The sequence below is a fragment of the Electrona antarctica genome (genome assembly GCF_951216825.1).
Source record: "Electrona antarctica genome assembly, chromosome: 22".
Lineage (NCBI taxonomy): Eukaryota > Metazoa > Chordata > Actinopteri > Myctophiformes > Myctophidae > Electrona > Electrona antarctica.
Window position 1 is genome coordinate 15371995 of NC_136805.1, and position 13267 is coordinate 15385261.

General features: G+C 46.3%; 1 protein-coding gene across 10 annotated transcripts in view; it reads right to left on the reverse strand.

The window, feature by feature from the left end:
• LOC306915666 (protein sidekick-2-like) overlaps positions 1-13267 on the reverse strand; it is a 532391-nt gene that overhangs the window by 74238 nt on the left and 444886 nt on the right. For all 10 annotated transcript variants that reach the window (XM_079493153.1, XM_079493148.1, XM_079493152.1 and 7 more), the window contains 5 exons: positions 11211-11392; positions 8542-8657; positions 6301-6496; positions 4632-4730; positions 3080-3271 (listed from right to left, as the gene is read on the reverse strand). In XM_079493153.1, coding sequence (XP_079349279.1) covers positions 3080-3271; positions 4632-4730; positions 6301-6496; positions 8542-8657; positions 11211-11392 — 785 coding nt within the window. The remainder of the gene's footprint in view (positions 1-3079; positions 3272-4631; positions 4731-6300; positions 6497-8541; positions 8658-11210; positions 11393-13267) is intronic.

Sequence of the window (13267 nt, forward strand, 5' to 3'; positions counted from 1 at the left end):
CCGCCCGGCGACACATTTAGCTATCGTCTCTCTGTCGGGTGGAAACCTCCACCCAAAACTCTTCCTTTTCAGGATTCAAATTCAAAAACATTAAAAGAAACAGATCCACAAGCTCAAAACGCGCCGCTTTGCGTCTTTGCGCCGGAGTAAAAAATATGGACATACGAGGTTTCTGTCCGACAGCAACGATATGGTTAAGTAGTTCTCCAGGGGGGGTTTAGAGTTACGGGCGCACCAGGTGCTATCTTTACACGTACAGTAAAGTGCAAAGTAATCACCATTCGGGGGCCTATAACGGCTGCTCCATGGTCCCCAGCGCTCCAATATAACAGTCATTACATTTGACAGCTCTCTCAGACGTATCGGGGAGTCGGGGAGCGCCATATAGCACCCAGCGCCAACGTAATTGATTGCGGCTATTGTAATTCTATTATGAAATTTAGTGGTCTTTTAATGGGCGACCGTAAAAAAATGGAAATTATCCAGCGGATAACGGGGAATGGGGGGGATGGGAGACTTTATTCATTTTTTTTTGTCTGAAATGTTATGTCGGGTCCAATTCGCAGTGTTCCAATTTTACAAGTGTAACGTAATGTAAAGTAAAGTAAAATTCTGGTATTCAAATTGTTAATTTAAAATCTACCGGAGTAGTTCACCCATAGTACAATATGCTACAGCAAAGTCCCATTTCACAAGTTTTCAAATGTATATAGGGCTGAAGTGGTTAATGTAAGAGTGTGTGTGTGTGTGTGTGTGTGTGTGTGTGTGTGCGCCTGCGTGCGTGCGTGCGTGCGTGCGTGCGTGCGTGCGTGCGTGCGTGCGTGCGTGCCTGCCTGCGTGAGTGCGTGCGTGCCTGCCTGCCTGCCTGCCTGCGTGCCTGCGTGCGTGCGTGCGTGCGTGCGTGCGTGCGTGCGTGCGTGCGTGCGTGCGTGCGTGCGTGCGTGCCTGCGTGCGTGCCTGCCTGCCTGCCTGCCTGCCTGCCTGCCTGCCTGCGTGCGTGCCTGCCTGCCTGCCTGCCTGCCTGCGTGCGTGCGTGCCTGCGTGCGTGCGTGCGTGCGTGCGTGCGTGCGTGCGTGCGTGCGTGCGTGCGTGCGTGCGTGCGTGCGTGCGTGCGTGCGTGCGTGCGTGCGTGCGTGCGTGCGTGCCTGCGTGCGTGCGTGCGTGCGTTCATTAGCTGGTGGAGTGGCGTGTGCTTTATGATGCTGATGCAGGTGGTGGCGTGCTGGGGATTGGGTTTCATTGCGTCTGGCGCCAGATGACACAAGGCGTGCTCAGACGGCCTGCTAAGACGTTTAAACAGTGAATCTGAATATGGTTCGCTGTGAGAGAGCTATACGCCATTACTGGTGCTCCATAATATCTACCTCCCCACCCAGAAGACAACCAGTCATCAATATGTCCGTATACATGGACAAAAATGTGTCCGTGGCAAAGACCTGGCCTTGTCTGGGGCATTTTATTTTTTATTTCATTTTTATTTTCATTATGTTCTAATGAAAATATAAAGACACTGGAATACAGGGCGGAATGGGTCACAGGTTCGATTCCTGGCCGCGCCAATGTGCCGAGGTGTCTCTGAGCAGACAGTGAAGTCCCTAACTGCTCCCCCACTAGTCTCCACGTTCAATTGAGAAGCTCTCTGCTGAGTGATGGCTGAAAACTGAAATTGCCCGGTGGGATGAAATAGGCATGATTATTGTAATTTACGTCCATTTCATGCTCAACGACAGGCAAAATAACTTACAGCAATGTCGAGAAAACACATTCTGTCCAATTGGGGGCGGATTGCTGTCAGGAATGCTCAGTGAAGGACAGTAGCTTATTTTATTTATTTTTTATCCCTTTTTTCACCCAGTGTCAATAATGTAATCCTGGGCGCTACACTCCCTCTGCCAACCTGGGGAGAGCAACGGACTGACCTCATGCTTCCTTCAATGCATGAGGAGTCCAATAAAAGCCACTTCTTTTCACCTTACAGGGATTAGTCGTAGCGTGTGGAAGGAACACATTATTCCAACCAGTTCCTTTCCCCTCCATCAGGCGCCCCAGCTGGCCAGGGGGAGGCAGTTTAGAGACCAGGATTACTGCATGTTTATCAGTTCCTTTCCCCTCCATCAGGCGCCCCAGCTGGGCAGGGGGAGGCAGTTTAGAGACCAGGATTACTGCATGTTTTTTGTGAGGTATACCTACCCTAGATGACATGGGGACTGGGGAGAACATGCAAACTCCACAGAGAAAGGCCCTTTTGCCAACCCCACCTAGGGATATGGGCACTGATGACGCAGAGGAGAGAACACACCCCAGTGCCCACATCGTCCCCAGTGGGAATCAAACCCAGGACCTTCTATCTGTGAGGCGACAGCCTGACAGTCGTACTTCACCTAAGTAAAAACATTTTACTTAAGTAAAAAAAGTACTTTAATTGAGTATTCGTGTTTGTTGATTGTAAGTAATATTTGAAGAGTTGGTTCAGTACTTTGTCACCCACTGCTCTATCACTGCAGGGTTTAGATTAGCCAGCGATTAGCTGGTCCCATGCAGATCTAAATGGATTGAGTGGCTGAAACCGCCACGTCTCTAATGAGGCGACGGTGGGAGCCTTTCTGCTGAGCACCTGATGCTGAAAAATGACCCGCTGCCACAAACTTTTCTGCCTAATTAGTTCAAAATATGTATTTTTTTAACATTTTAGCCTGTGGGGAGGGATAATTCGTTCTGTGATTTGCATTTGCTGGCATTTTCTTTCTTTCTTTCTTCTTTGAGCGATTGTTCAATAACATTTGCCTGTGGGGTGCAGTGGGGCATAGCAGTGTTGATTCCAGCAGCAAGTTTTGATTTAGTTTAGTCATAGTATTTTGAATAAAACTTTGGTTTTAGTCATAATTTAGTCATCTGAAAGGATTTACTTTTAGTCGACTAAATGTACAGTTTCAATGAAATCAATAGATTTTGTAATCATGACAGCTATAGTGACAACACACACATGTGTGTGGGGAGGAATCAATTGGTAAATTGGGGATAAAACGGAACAACTAAAAGCAAAACAGGATACAAGGTAGACCTGTGCCAAAACACATACCTGGTGGGACGCCAGAAGAGATGGTGGAGGAGGACAGCTGCCCCTGACCCTTGGAGGTCATGCCCGCCACCTCGATGGTGTAGGTGGTCAGGGCGGTCAGGCCGGTCACACGGTACTCCAACGTCACGTTGGGAAGGTAGTGGGTCACCCTGGTGTTGGTCCGGTTGTATTCCTCCCACGAGATACGATACCCTGGAGGGGAGAGGAGAGGAGAGGAGAGGAGAGGAGAGGAGAGGAGAGGAGAGGAGAGGAGAGGAGGTAGAATACACTATGAGAATATGACTGTCATACTGATTAGCCATTACCCACTTAAGCCCTATATATTTTGGTGTACGCTAAATAGGGAAAATGTATTATTAAATAATTAAGAATCACAAGGGCATGTAAAGACATAGATTAAATTGTATTAGTATGTACATTTAGTTGCTGTTTTCATGCGCCCTACTTTTAAATATTATAATACATAACAGTGAGAGCTGATCTGCGTGGTCCCGGAGTGCCGAGGGCCAAGCTAACAAAAAAAGATTAAATTAACGCCATTACGAAAATCAAATAAAACGCATTAAATCTGGGTTATGATTACATTCCCTCAACCCACTCTCACCACTCAACCACTGTTCTCTCACCCTCTCAAAGTTGATGCAATTAACAGCTCTATATTGTTCCATCTCCACATGATGTGATTCCATTATGTTTCAGGTACCATTCCTCGTCACCTGATAAGTGATAATTATGAATGTTCCACACACACTCGCTGCTGTTACATTCCACCTTTTTAAGGATGTGAACATTTCTATTTTATTTTGATGTCGTGCGAGTGTTCCCAGAAAGATTGCACGGCCTTCAGCTGAGCAGTGCAGTACATAATCTCATGGACCCATTTAACCACCACAAATTACAATTTTGCAATTTCATGCTTGAGAAAGCATTAAAAAGGAGAAAAAAGAAAGAAAAAGAAACTGTTAACATCACACCGCGTGTTGCGATAGTGTTAAGTTTCAAGGGTTTGTCCTTAGATGTCACGCCAATTGTTAACCCTCCCCCACATTTCTGTGTTGCCAGCCCCTGCATGTCGTTGTACCGTACTGGCTCGGCTGCCTGTGAGGAGCCCCTACCGGGAGGACCTCTGTCCTACTCCTCCCGTTCAACATTCCCCACTGGCAGTTAGGCATCTGACCCTGCAACCTAGTGTGACGCAAAGGCGGTCCTCCTGACCCAAGTATGTATCAGTAGGCTATGTGACGTGTTGGGAGTAGTTGAATGTCACGGTGGGGCGAGGAGCACGTCCCACTGGAAGGAGACCCCGGGGCAGACCAAGGACCAGAAGGGGGGATTATATCTCCAAACTGGCCTTGGAACGCCTCGGGATCCCCCAGGATGAAGTTACTAATGTTGCTCTGGAGAGGGAAGTCTGGAGCTCTCTGCTGGAACTGTTGCCCCCGCGACCCGACTCCGGATAAGCGGTTGAAGATGGATGGATGGATGGATGGATGGATGGCTGGATGGATGGAGGATGGATGGATGGATTGATGGTGGGGCGAGGTTAGGTTACCTGTCAGAATGCCGTTCTTCTCGTTGGGCTCCCTCCAGCTGACCTTCAGCGAGGTGTCCAGGATGTCCGTGAAGCTCAGGTGACCCACAGCTCCGGGGGCTAAACGCAGGGACACACATACAACAACAAACGGTCAAACAAACATTGCTACACTCATACTGTGTTCAATGCCGCTACACTTGCTACTAAAGCCAGGGGGTTGGTTTGTAAAAAATATATATATATATATATATATATATATATATATATATATATATATATATATATAAATTAAATCACAGCAGGGAGAGGTTCTTAACCACTTAAACTCCAGTATACGTTTTGTGGGGAAAGCTTTCGCTGAAAATAGCTGATCGATAAAACTACACAATACAAATACGCTATAGAGAGCCCTGAGGGACTCTGGTCAACCATTTAGGGTTCATGTGGTTAACACAATGAGTTCCGCCTGCTGGACGAAAGTGGTATGGCGCTTGGATGCCGGTGAGTTCAGGCTATTCCACTATGACACACGTCCAGGATTTTTCCTTTTTTTAAAACCAATGCATGGCATCGCAAAGTGTCCTTGAGTGGGTTCCAAATGGCACCGTACGGGTCTGTAACTCTGAGAGAGAGTGTACAAAAGAAACCAAATGGACCCATATACGGTCCATTTGGTTCCATTTGTACACTCTGGGAGTTATGGGGATCGTTGAAATTAAAAAAGTTTGAAAACCACTGTACACAAAATGGAACAGAGCCTTAATTAGTATCATCGGTAACACCTGAAGGAAGGAAGTAAGTAGGGATGCGGCCCGGAAGTAGGACGAGTTATTCTGTGTGCATATGAGCCCATTAGTCACCATACAAGCCATTCAGCGGCAGAGATGGAAGATTGGTAATAGTGTAGCGACGCCAGGTCGTAACTCGCTTTGCCAAAGTGAGCTACAGCTTTCTTGACGTGGCGGCATGTGGTGCGCCAGCCTGGCATATAGACACGGTGGGGCCGTGGGTTCGATCCCGAGGCGCTGCACTCGTTCGCTCCAATAATATCTTAGGATTTTGGGTCTTATATTGTTCCTGTCAGAGCCTACAACGAACTCCTAATAAGAGGCTGGTAACAAGCGCTGTAAGAGTTTCTAGGTGTCTCAGAGAGAACTTGTCCCAATTATGGGTGCTGCTGGTTGCTACTAGATCATTAGCAGCACATCTGTAGCAGCTAGGCTGCCTATGAATTATACATGATGTGGTGCCCTGTGTGGACCTCATACTGTGGGACACACAGCTCCTCTGTGCACCAAGGGAGTGACAGGGCTGTGTGTGTGAGACAATGAGACAGAGAGAGATACAGTAGACCAGGGTCCCCCAATTAATTTTCCTCAAGGGCCATATTTTGAATAGGGTACCAGGCTGGGTTGTTTTTTTATTTTTTTCATTAATTAATTAAGCTTAGAATAGATGTAGAACAGTGACACTCAACCAGTGGTCCTTGAGGGGGTTTCAGGGCAAGACCCCATTTGAAGTGCTCTAGCAGTGATTCTCATCATTTTAATTTGAAGGATGCCCAGTTTGACATGCATATAGGCTACTGACCTGAGTGTGAGAACTACTGATTTAGAAGGGTAATTTTTGTCGAATGGTCCCTCAGGTGTGGTGACCGAGTGGAGGGGGGGGGGCTGTTTAAACTCACTGTCCTCGTGCGTGCGCAGGCCCCTGGCGGGGCTGCGGGGCCCGTCCCCCGGTGTGGTGAAGCACAGCACGGAGGTCTGGTACTCGGTGAACTTCTTCAGTCCCGTCACGTAGCCCACGTGCACGCTGTCCTGGAAGTTGGGCCGCACCGTCACCACGCTCACGTCGTCCTCGTGGCCCGGCGCCCAGGCCAGCAGCTGACAGACAGACAGACAGACAGACAGACAGACAGACAGACAGACAGACAGACAGACAGACAGACAGACAGACAGACAGACAGACAGACAGACAGACAGACAGACAGACAGACAGACAGACAGACAGACAGACAGACAGACAGACAGACAGACAGACAGACAGACAGACAGAGCACAGATGGAATTTTCATCAGACTAGTGAAATATGAACCGTGGATAATCATTCCCCTCTAATCACACTTTATAGTCTCTCTCCTCGTCGTGGTGAGAAGTCACTGCCGAGACATTTTGGCAGCGGAAGGCTGTCACGCCTTCGACTGACAGACTGTCACTCAATGGAGGGGTGGAGGGGGGGTGAGAGAGAGAGAGAGAGAGAGAGAGAGAGAGTGAGTTTGGGTTCAGCTGAAATCATCCCATAATGGCTGGTGAATGCAGACATTACAGCATGTTGCTGGCAGGTATAGTCGGTGTTAATTCTTCCCCAGAGAGCAGCTCTATCAGTTAGTTTGACTAACTTAACTACTATACATGCCAGAGAAACATATAGGACAATGAATGTACATTCAAGCACGCAACCACTGTGGTGGCATGGAATGGGGACCTTAAGAGTAACAGTTCCTATGATTCTTCCTGACATGGATGGATGAATACTTTCCTCACCTCATACCCCCTCTCTCTCTCTCTCCTCCAGAGTTCCTTGTCTGCCCTAACATCCCCAGCATCTCTCTCTCTCTTTCTCTCTCTCTCCCATAGTTCCCTGTCAGCCCTAACCCCCGCTAGCATCTCTCCGGTCCAGTGCTCTTTCCCTGGGGAACAGCTCTGTATTTAACATTCACAGCCAGTATACAGTGTAGTGACCCTGGCTGCCTGTGCAGAGCTAGTACCCCTCATTCATACTGTGTTGCTGCACCGAAAAACAGCAGATCTACAAGCTTGTAGATCTGCTATTGTCTGGTGCATTGCAAACGGCATAGAACTAAGTATAGCTCACCCTCTGAGGCATGCAGAGAGATATTTCATACACACAGGAGCACACGCACGCACACACACACACACTCGCGCACACACACGCACAGCCACACACACACACACACGAGTGCACGCACGCACACACGCACACGCGCACACACACACATGCACACGCACACACACACACACACACACACACACACACACACACACACACACACACACACACACACACACACACACACACACACACACACACACACACACACACACACACCTGTGAGGTGTGGGGAATAAAAGTCCCAAATCAACATCCAAACTCTCTCCCTCCCTCCCTCCCCAAAACAAAACAAACAAAACAGCGGTGGCGGCATCAGTCATTCTAAACATGCTTTCCCCAAGAAGGAAAACGGCATCCCATTACGGCCCGGGGGTCTCTTAAGATCCCCCCGCGGACCGCTGTGTTCATTTCAATGAAGTACACGCCTGAGACAAGAGAGAGAGAGAGAGACGGCGACATTCAAACGTCCATGACAAGATAATGAAGACATTCATCACAGCATGGTGGAAAAGAAAATATACATATATATGTAGTAGCTATGGTATAAGAGAATAATTATACATATTTATATGTACTAGCTATGGTATAACAGTGTGTTTTAACAGTGGGCGAGCATCGGCCGACACATCGCCACATAATGCATTTCCGGAAAATTCGTCTGGTTGTCGCCCGCTGTTAAAACGTACTGTAAGAGAATACATTTACATTTTTATATGTACAGTAGTAGCTATGGTACAGTATAAGAGAAAAAAGGCAACGGCGCACAGACTGACAGTGAAGAGCTTTCAAAAACAAACCAATAATAGACCACTTGTTGAGGAAATTCCGGATAATCAATCAAAAACATGAAAGAATTCAACATTTCCCTCCCCAAAAATATATCTCCCAGGGGTCTAGCGCTTTGTAAAGGGCATAGACATGCACTGTTGTTCTATTGGGAGGGGACTGGCGACAACGATGATGATGACGACGATGATGATGATGATGATGATGATGACGATGACGATGACCTCACCTTGTATCCCTGGTTGATGCCGTTGATGAACTGTGGGTTGGGGGCGGACCAGGTGAAACGAATGGTTGTGGAGTTCACCGGCTCCGCCTGCACGTTGCCGGGGGCGATTGTCGGTACTGGGGAGGAGGAGGGAGGACGGGGAATTACAAATTACAATTTTCTATTTGCATATCTAGCAGATGTTCTCATCCAGAGCGAATTGCAATAAGTACATAGAAGTGCAGAGAGATGGTGTAATGCCTCAGTGAAACTAGGATCCCAGGTAAACCATGAAGCTAGTAGGCGTTTCCTGGGGTACCTGCAACGTCGCATGCTGACTGCTCGGACATGATTGACGATTCGGTCCCTATCCGTAACTCGAACGCCGCTGAGTGGGCTGAAGCAGACTTTGCAACGTTCGGCACGGCAAATCGTTTAAGCTCAAGTCCACTCCAGATGGTGCACCTCACATTTTTGTCAAAATTCTATTTTTGCCATGGACATACAAAATGACTAGACAAACACATGAAGTGCTAGCCCAAAATGACCATTACAGCCAGGTCTCTAACTCTGAGAGTGCATAAATGGAACCAAATGGACCTGTGTTGGTTCCATTTCGTGCACTCTCAAAGTTATGGGGGCCCTTGAAAATAAACCCCCTGGTCTGCCCCCTCTGTATACATCTTGCGTTTGAGAACGGCAGTTCCGCAGTCCAGTGTGGCGTGTGGATTATTATCGGTACGTTATAAAATGACACCTCCCATCACATCAAATGTTAGCCGTTTGCTCTCATGTCGGCTCGAGAGGCGAGAATCCGTTGGAAAACTGCCACGGCTTTTAGGTTGGTCCTCCCACAGCCGAATCAATAGAAATGAACTCGAGCAGCCTTGGGAGGTTGCAGGGATACCTTCCCACGCACGTTATTATTATTATTATTACAGCCCCGTACGGCAGAATGAGCTCCTTGTGTTGCACGGGGCAGTAATGGACACTGGAACGGAGGATCGATGCCGCGCGGCTGCCATGTGATGCCATCCGGGAGGAATATGCACAGTCAGTGTGCCACGTGGCAGGGAGACGGGCAGCGATCAATAGCAGAGCAGCTCTGTTTTTGTCCTTGCCGAAGGGGTCTTGTCTTGTGCCATCTCAATGTGGAAATATCCCAATGTAGAAAAATACTGTTTTGAAATTTGAGTTCTACTTGAGTTCTACTTGAGTAAACAAATAAACTACTGGCATCGGAATACACATACAGTAAACAGTACAGACAAACAATAAAAGAGGGCTTAATTTGTTAATGCTTTAGAATAATAATTAAGTAACTGAAGATAATTTTGTGGTGCAAAAAAAAGTACAATATTTACCTCTGAGATGTGGTGAAGTAGAATAGTATTGAAAAATGGACATACTCAAGTAAAGTAAAGCATCTCAAATGTTACTCAAGTACAGTACTTGGAGACTCATTTAGTAGGCTACTCATTTAGGTCATGCTTTATAGTGTTCCGGCGATGGGGCAGTATAAAGGTCTCTGTTCGTTGTCAGTTCTTAAGCAGTGGGACGGGAACTGGAGTGAGAGTGCTGCGTGCGTGGGGGCTTGGAGTTTGAGGGCATCCATCATGGCACATTTTAAACAACCGTGATAAAGCAGCGGTCTGCCCTGACAACCTGAAATGAATCAGATTGGAACTAAGACGGATGGTCTCTAATGTTCCAAGTTTCTCTCTCTCTCTGTCTCTGTCTCTCTCTCTCTCTCTCACACACACACTCTCTTTCACAGACTCTCTGTCTCTCTCTCTCAAACCAAAACTTCTTTGGTAAGGTTTTGTTCAATGTTATCCCAAAGTTTATGCATATAGCGGCTGTCGGCTGGAAGCTTGTAGGTCAAAAACAGTTTATTTTTCTTCAGGAAATGGAAGGGGAAAACAAAGATCAACTCACCCATAGACCCAATGTAGTTATTATTTAATACTTTTCATTGGTCATCATCAATATTTATGACACCCACAGACACAATTAACGATTTTTTAACCTGGCCACTATATTTCCGGAATGTCATTTTTTTCCTAAAAACTTTACATAAAAATCTTAAAAATCTTAAAACTGTGAAAATAGCTGACCAACAAGCTCACAAAGTGTCGCATCGAGCCACGATGTGAGATTATAGATCGGCTATTGTCAATTTGTCACTACGTCCATACGATGAAAACCTACAACAATGAAATGAGCGTCGGGCCTGTCACAGACATGCGCAAAGCAAGTTCAGTCAGGAAACTGCCGGCCATTCATTGGGCATCACATTCTCATTCACATGATTCACTTCATCCAATCACACACTCATTCCATCTTCATACCGGCTATTTAAACTGGAAATTTGCACTGCTCATCTGCTTGCTTGCTGCTGCACACACTGATACTACTGCGCTGCTGTCTGCTTAAACTTTTGCTGCTCATCCTCCTCCACCCAGCTTTCCCAGGATTCAGAGTCCCTATGGACTGATGCGTTTGATCAGAGTACCGAAAAAGCAGGTCCAATTCATCGCCAAACCATGATAAATATATTGCTCATTTTATATTCAATAAATATATATTTCATCCATTCATGAGTTGTCCTGACTGAACTATGGAGAATTGGAGATTTCAGCGGTGCTATGCGAGATGTAAAGGTGGTGGATGTGTGTTGTTCTCCTCACCTCCCTGCAGGGTCCACTCGGTGACCTTGTGGCTGAAGGCGCCCAGGCCGGCTCCGTTGTACGCCGCCACCTCGATCTCGTAGTTGGTCCAGATGATGAGCTCCTCCAGCAGCAGGTTGGTCACGTCCGGTTTGGACAGGTTCTTGCTCTGGTAGTCCACGGGAAGCCCCGTCAGACGGTACCTGGTGAGGGATAATAATTAGACATTTCAGTCATGCGCAGCTCCTGGTCAAATTCACTTCTCAGCTCCTGGTCAAATTCACTTCTCAGCTTCACTCAGCTGAGTGCTACACCCACAGAGGAGCATGAGCAGCTACTGTGTATAAGTTTAAGTGCCCTGCTCAGTGGTACCCTGTACCCTGTGCCCTGCTCAGTGGTACCCTGTGCCCTGTGCCCTGCCGGTACCCCGACATATTGCAGGGGCCGGGATATATAACCTGGTATTCTCTACCCTTAATATGATCAATAGGGTGCTTTTTTTTAGTCCTGTGGTATAAGTAGTTTTTTGGGGGAGGTTAGTGGGGGAAATAAATAAAAAATATACATAGACTAACAGATTAAATTGTACAGACGTACAGACGTACAGACGTACAGACGTACAGACAGACAGACAGACAGACAGACAGATAGATAGATAGATAGATAGTCCAATTCAGATAATGACCTGCAGTACCCCTGCCTCAAAGCAAGGGGGAGACAATGCACCAGCCAACAGCCTTAGTTCCTACAGCATTGACATGTTTGCAGCATTGTGATAGTGTTGAAATGGCCCTTGTTAAGTCGATTTATGTCCGGTCCATCACGATCCACGGTACGTGATTTCAAGATGTGGCGTGGTAATTAACTGATAACTGTTCATTAACTGAATGCATTGGCTTTTGCATACAGAACTTTGTTTCAAACTTGTATATTTTATGTGTGAGTACTGAGTAATAAGGAATCCAAAAATAGTACGCAATGCACACAGAAAAACATTTAAGGTACCAACTGGAACAGAAACTGGTTCTTCAGAGTGATGCCATAGATGATAGAAGAACCATTTTGAATGCTAGTTTCCATCCGCAGTCCCAAAACAGAAAACAGGCAACAAATACAAAAAGAGCATACATATAAACAGTAGTAGGGGGATGGCTCTTTGTGGAACTATATCGTTTCTTTAAAGATCAATTTAAGAACCATAATTGTGTGGCGAAGATGAAGCGATATACAAAAGAATAACAGTAAAAAAGGAATGTTGGAAAGTAAAAAGCAAAGCATAATGATGCATCTTATTGACCGGCCAAAAAATGGAGCTGCACGGCCATCTATCTTTACTTCCTTCCACCACCTGGACAGTTTCCTTCGGCTTTCAGGACGTGTAGTTCCAGACTCTGTATAGCATTCGGAGATTGTGGAATAGTTGTCTGGCTACGCAAGAAATAAAATAAAAACGAGCTCTGCTGTTTTCACTACTCTCGTGCGACTTTCTTGTATGATGTGAAGTAGGACATTGATTTGAAACATACAAAAGTTGACATATTATGGAAGACGCAAGGTGTCCGCCCGACAGCGACGACGATATCTCTATGCTTATGATGAGACGTCTTGCAAAAGACGTGTTATTATAGAAGCATTGGTGTTCTTGCCACATTCTTGCTATTTTCTTAATAGTTATTTTTATTTCTATTCTTTTCTTCCCTTGCACCTCCATGTGCAGCAGCTTGTTTCTTTGACTTCACACTGTGGGGGAGAGAAGCTGGCAGTACACCGGCAGTGTGACTGCCTGTAGCGATGCTGCTGGCTGTATTGTTGGCATGTGACAAAATACAACATCTTAAAACTCACTGCTGGGAAGTTACACGAACATTTACTCCTCAAGTAGTGTTTCCAATGTTCAGTACTTTATACTTCTACTCCATTACATCTCAGAGGTTGTAACATCGCTACAATGTAAAGTGCATTATAAATAAAATCCATTATTAGTAGTATATTTTGATGCAAATACATTTGTACTTTCACCACTTAAGTACATTTTGCATACCTGTCTTTTACTTGCCTTTTAGAGTATTTCTGCATTG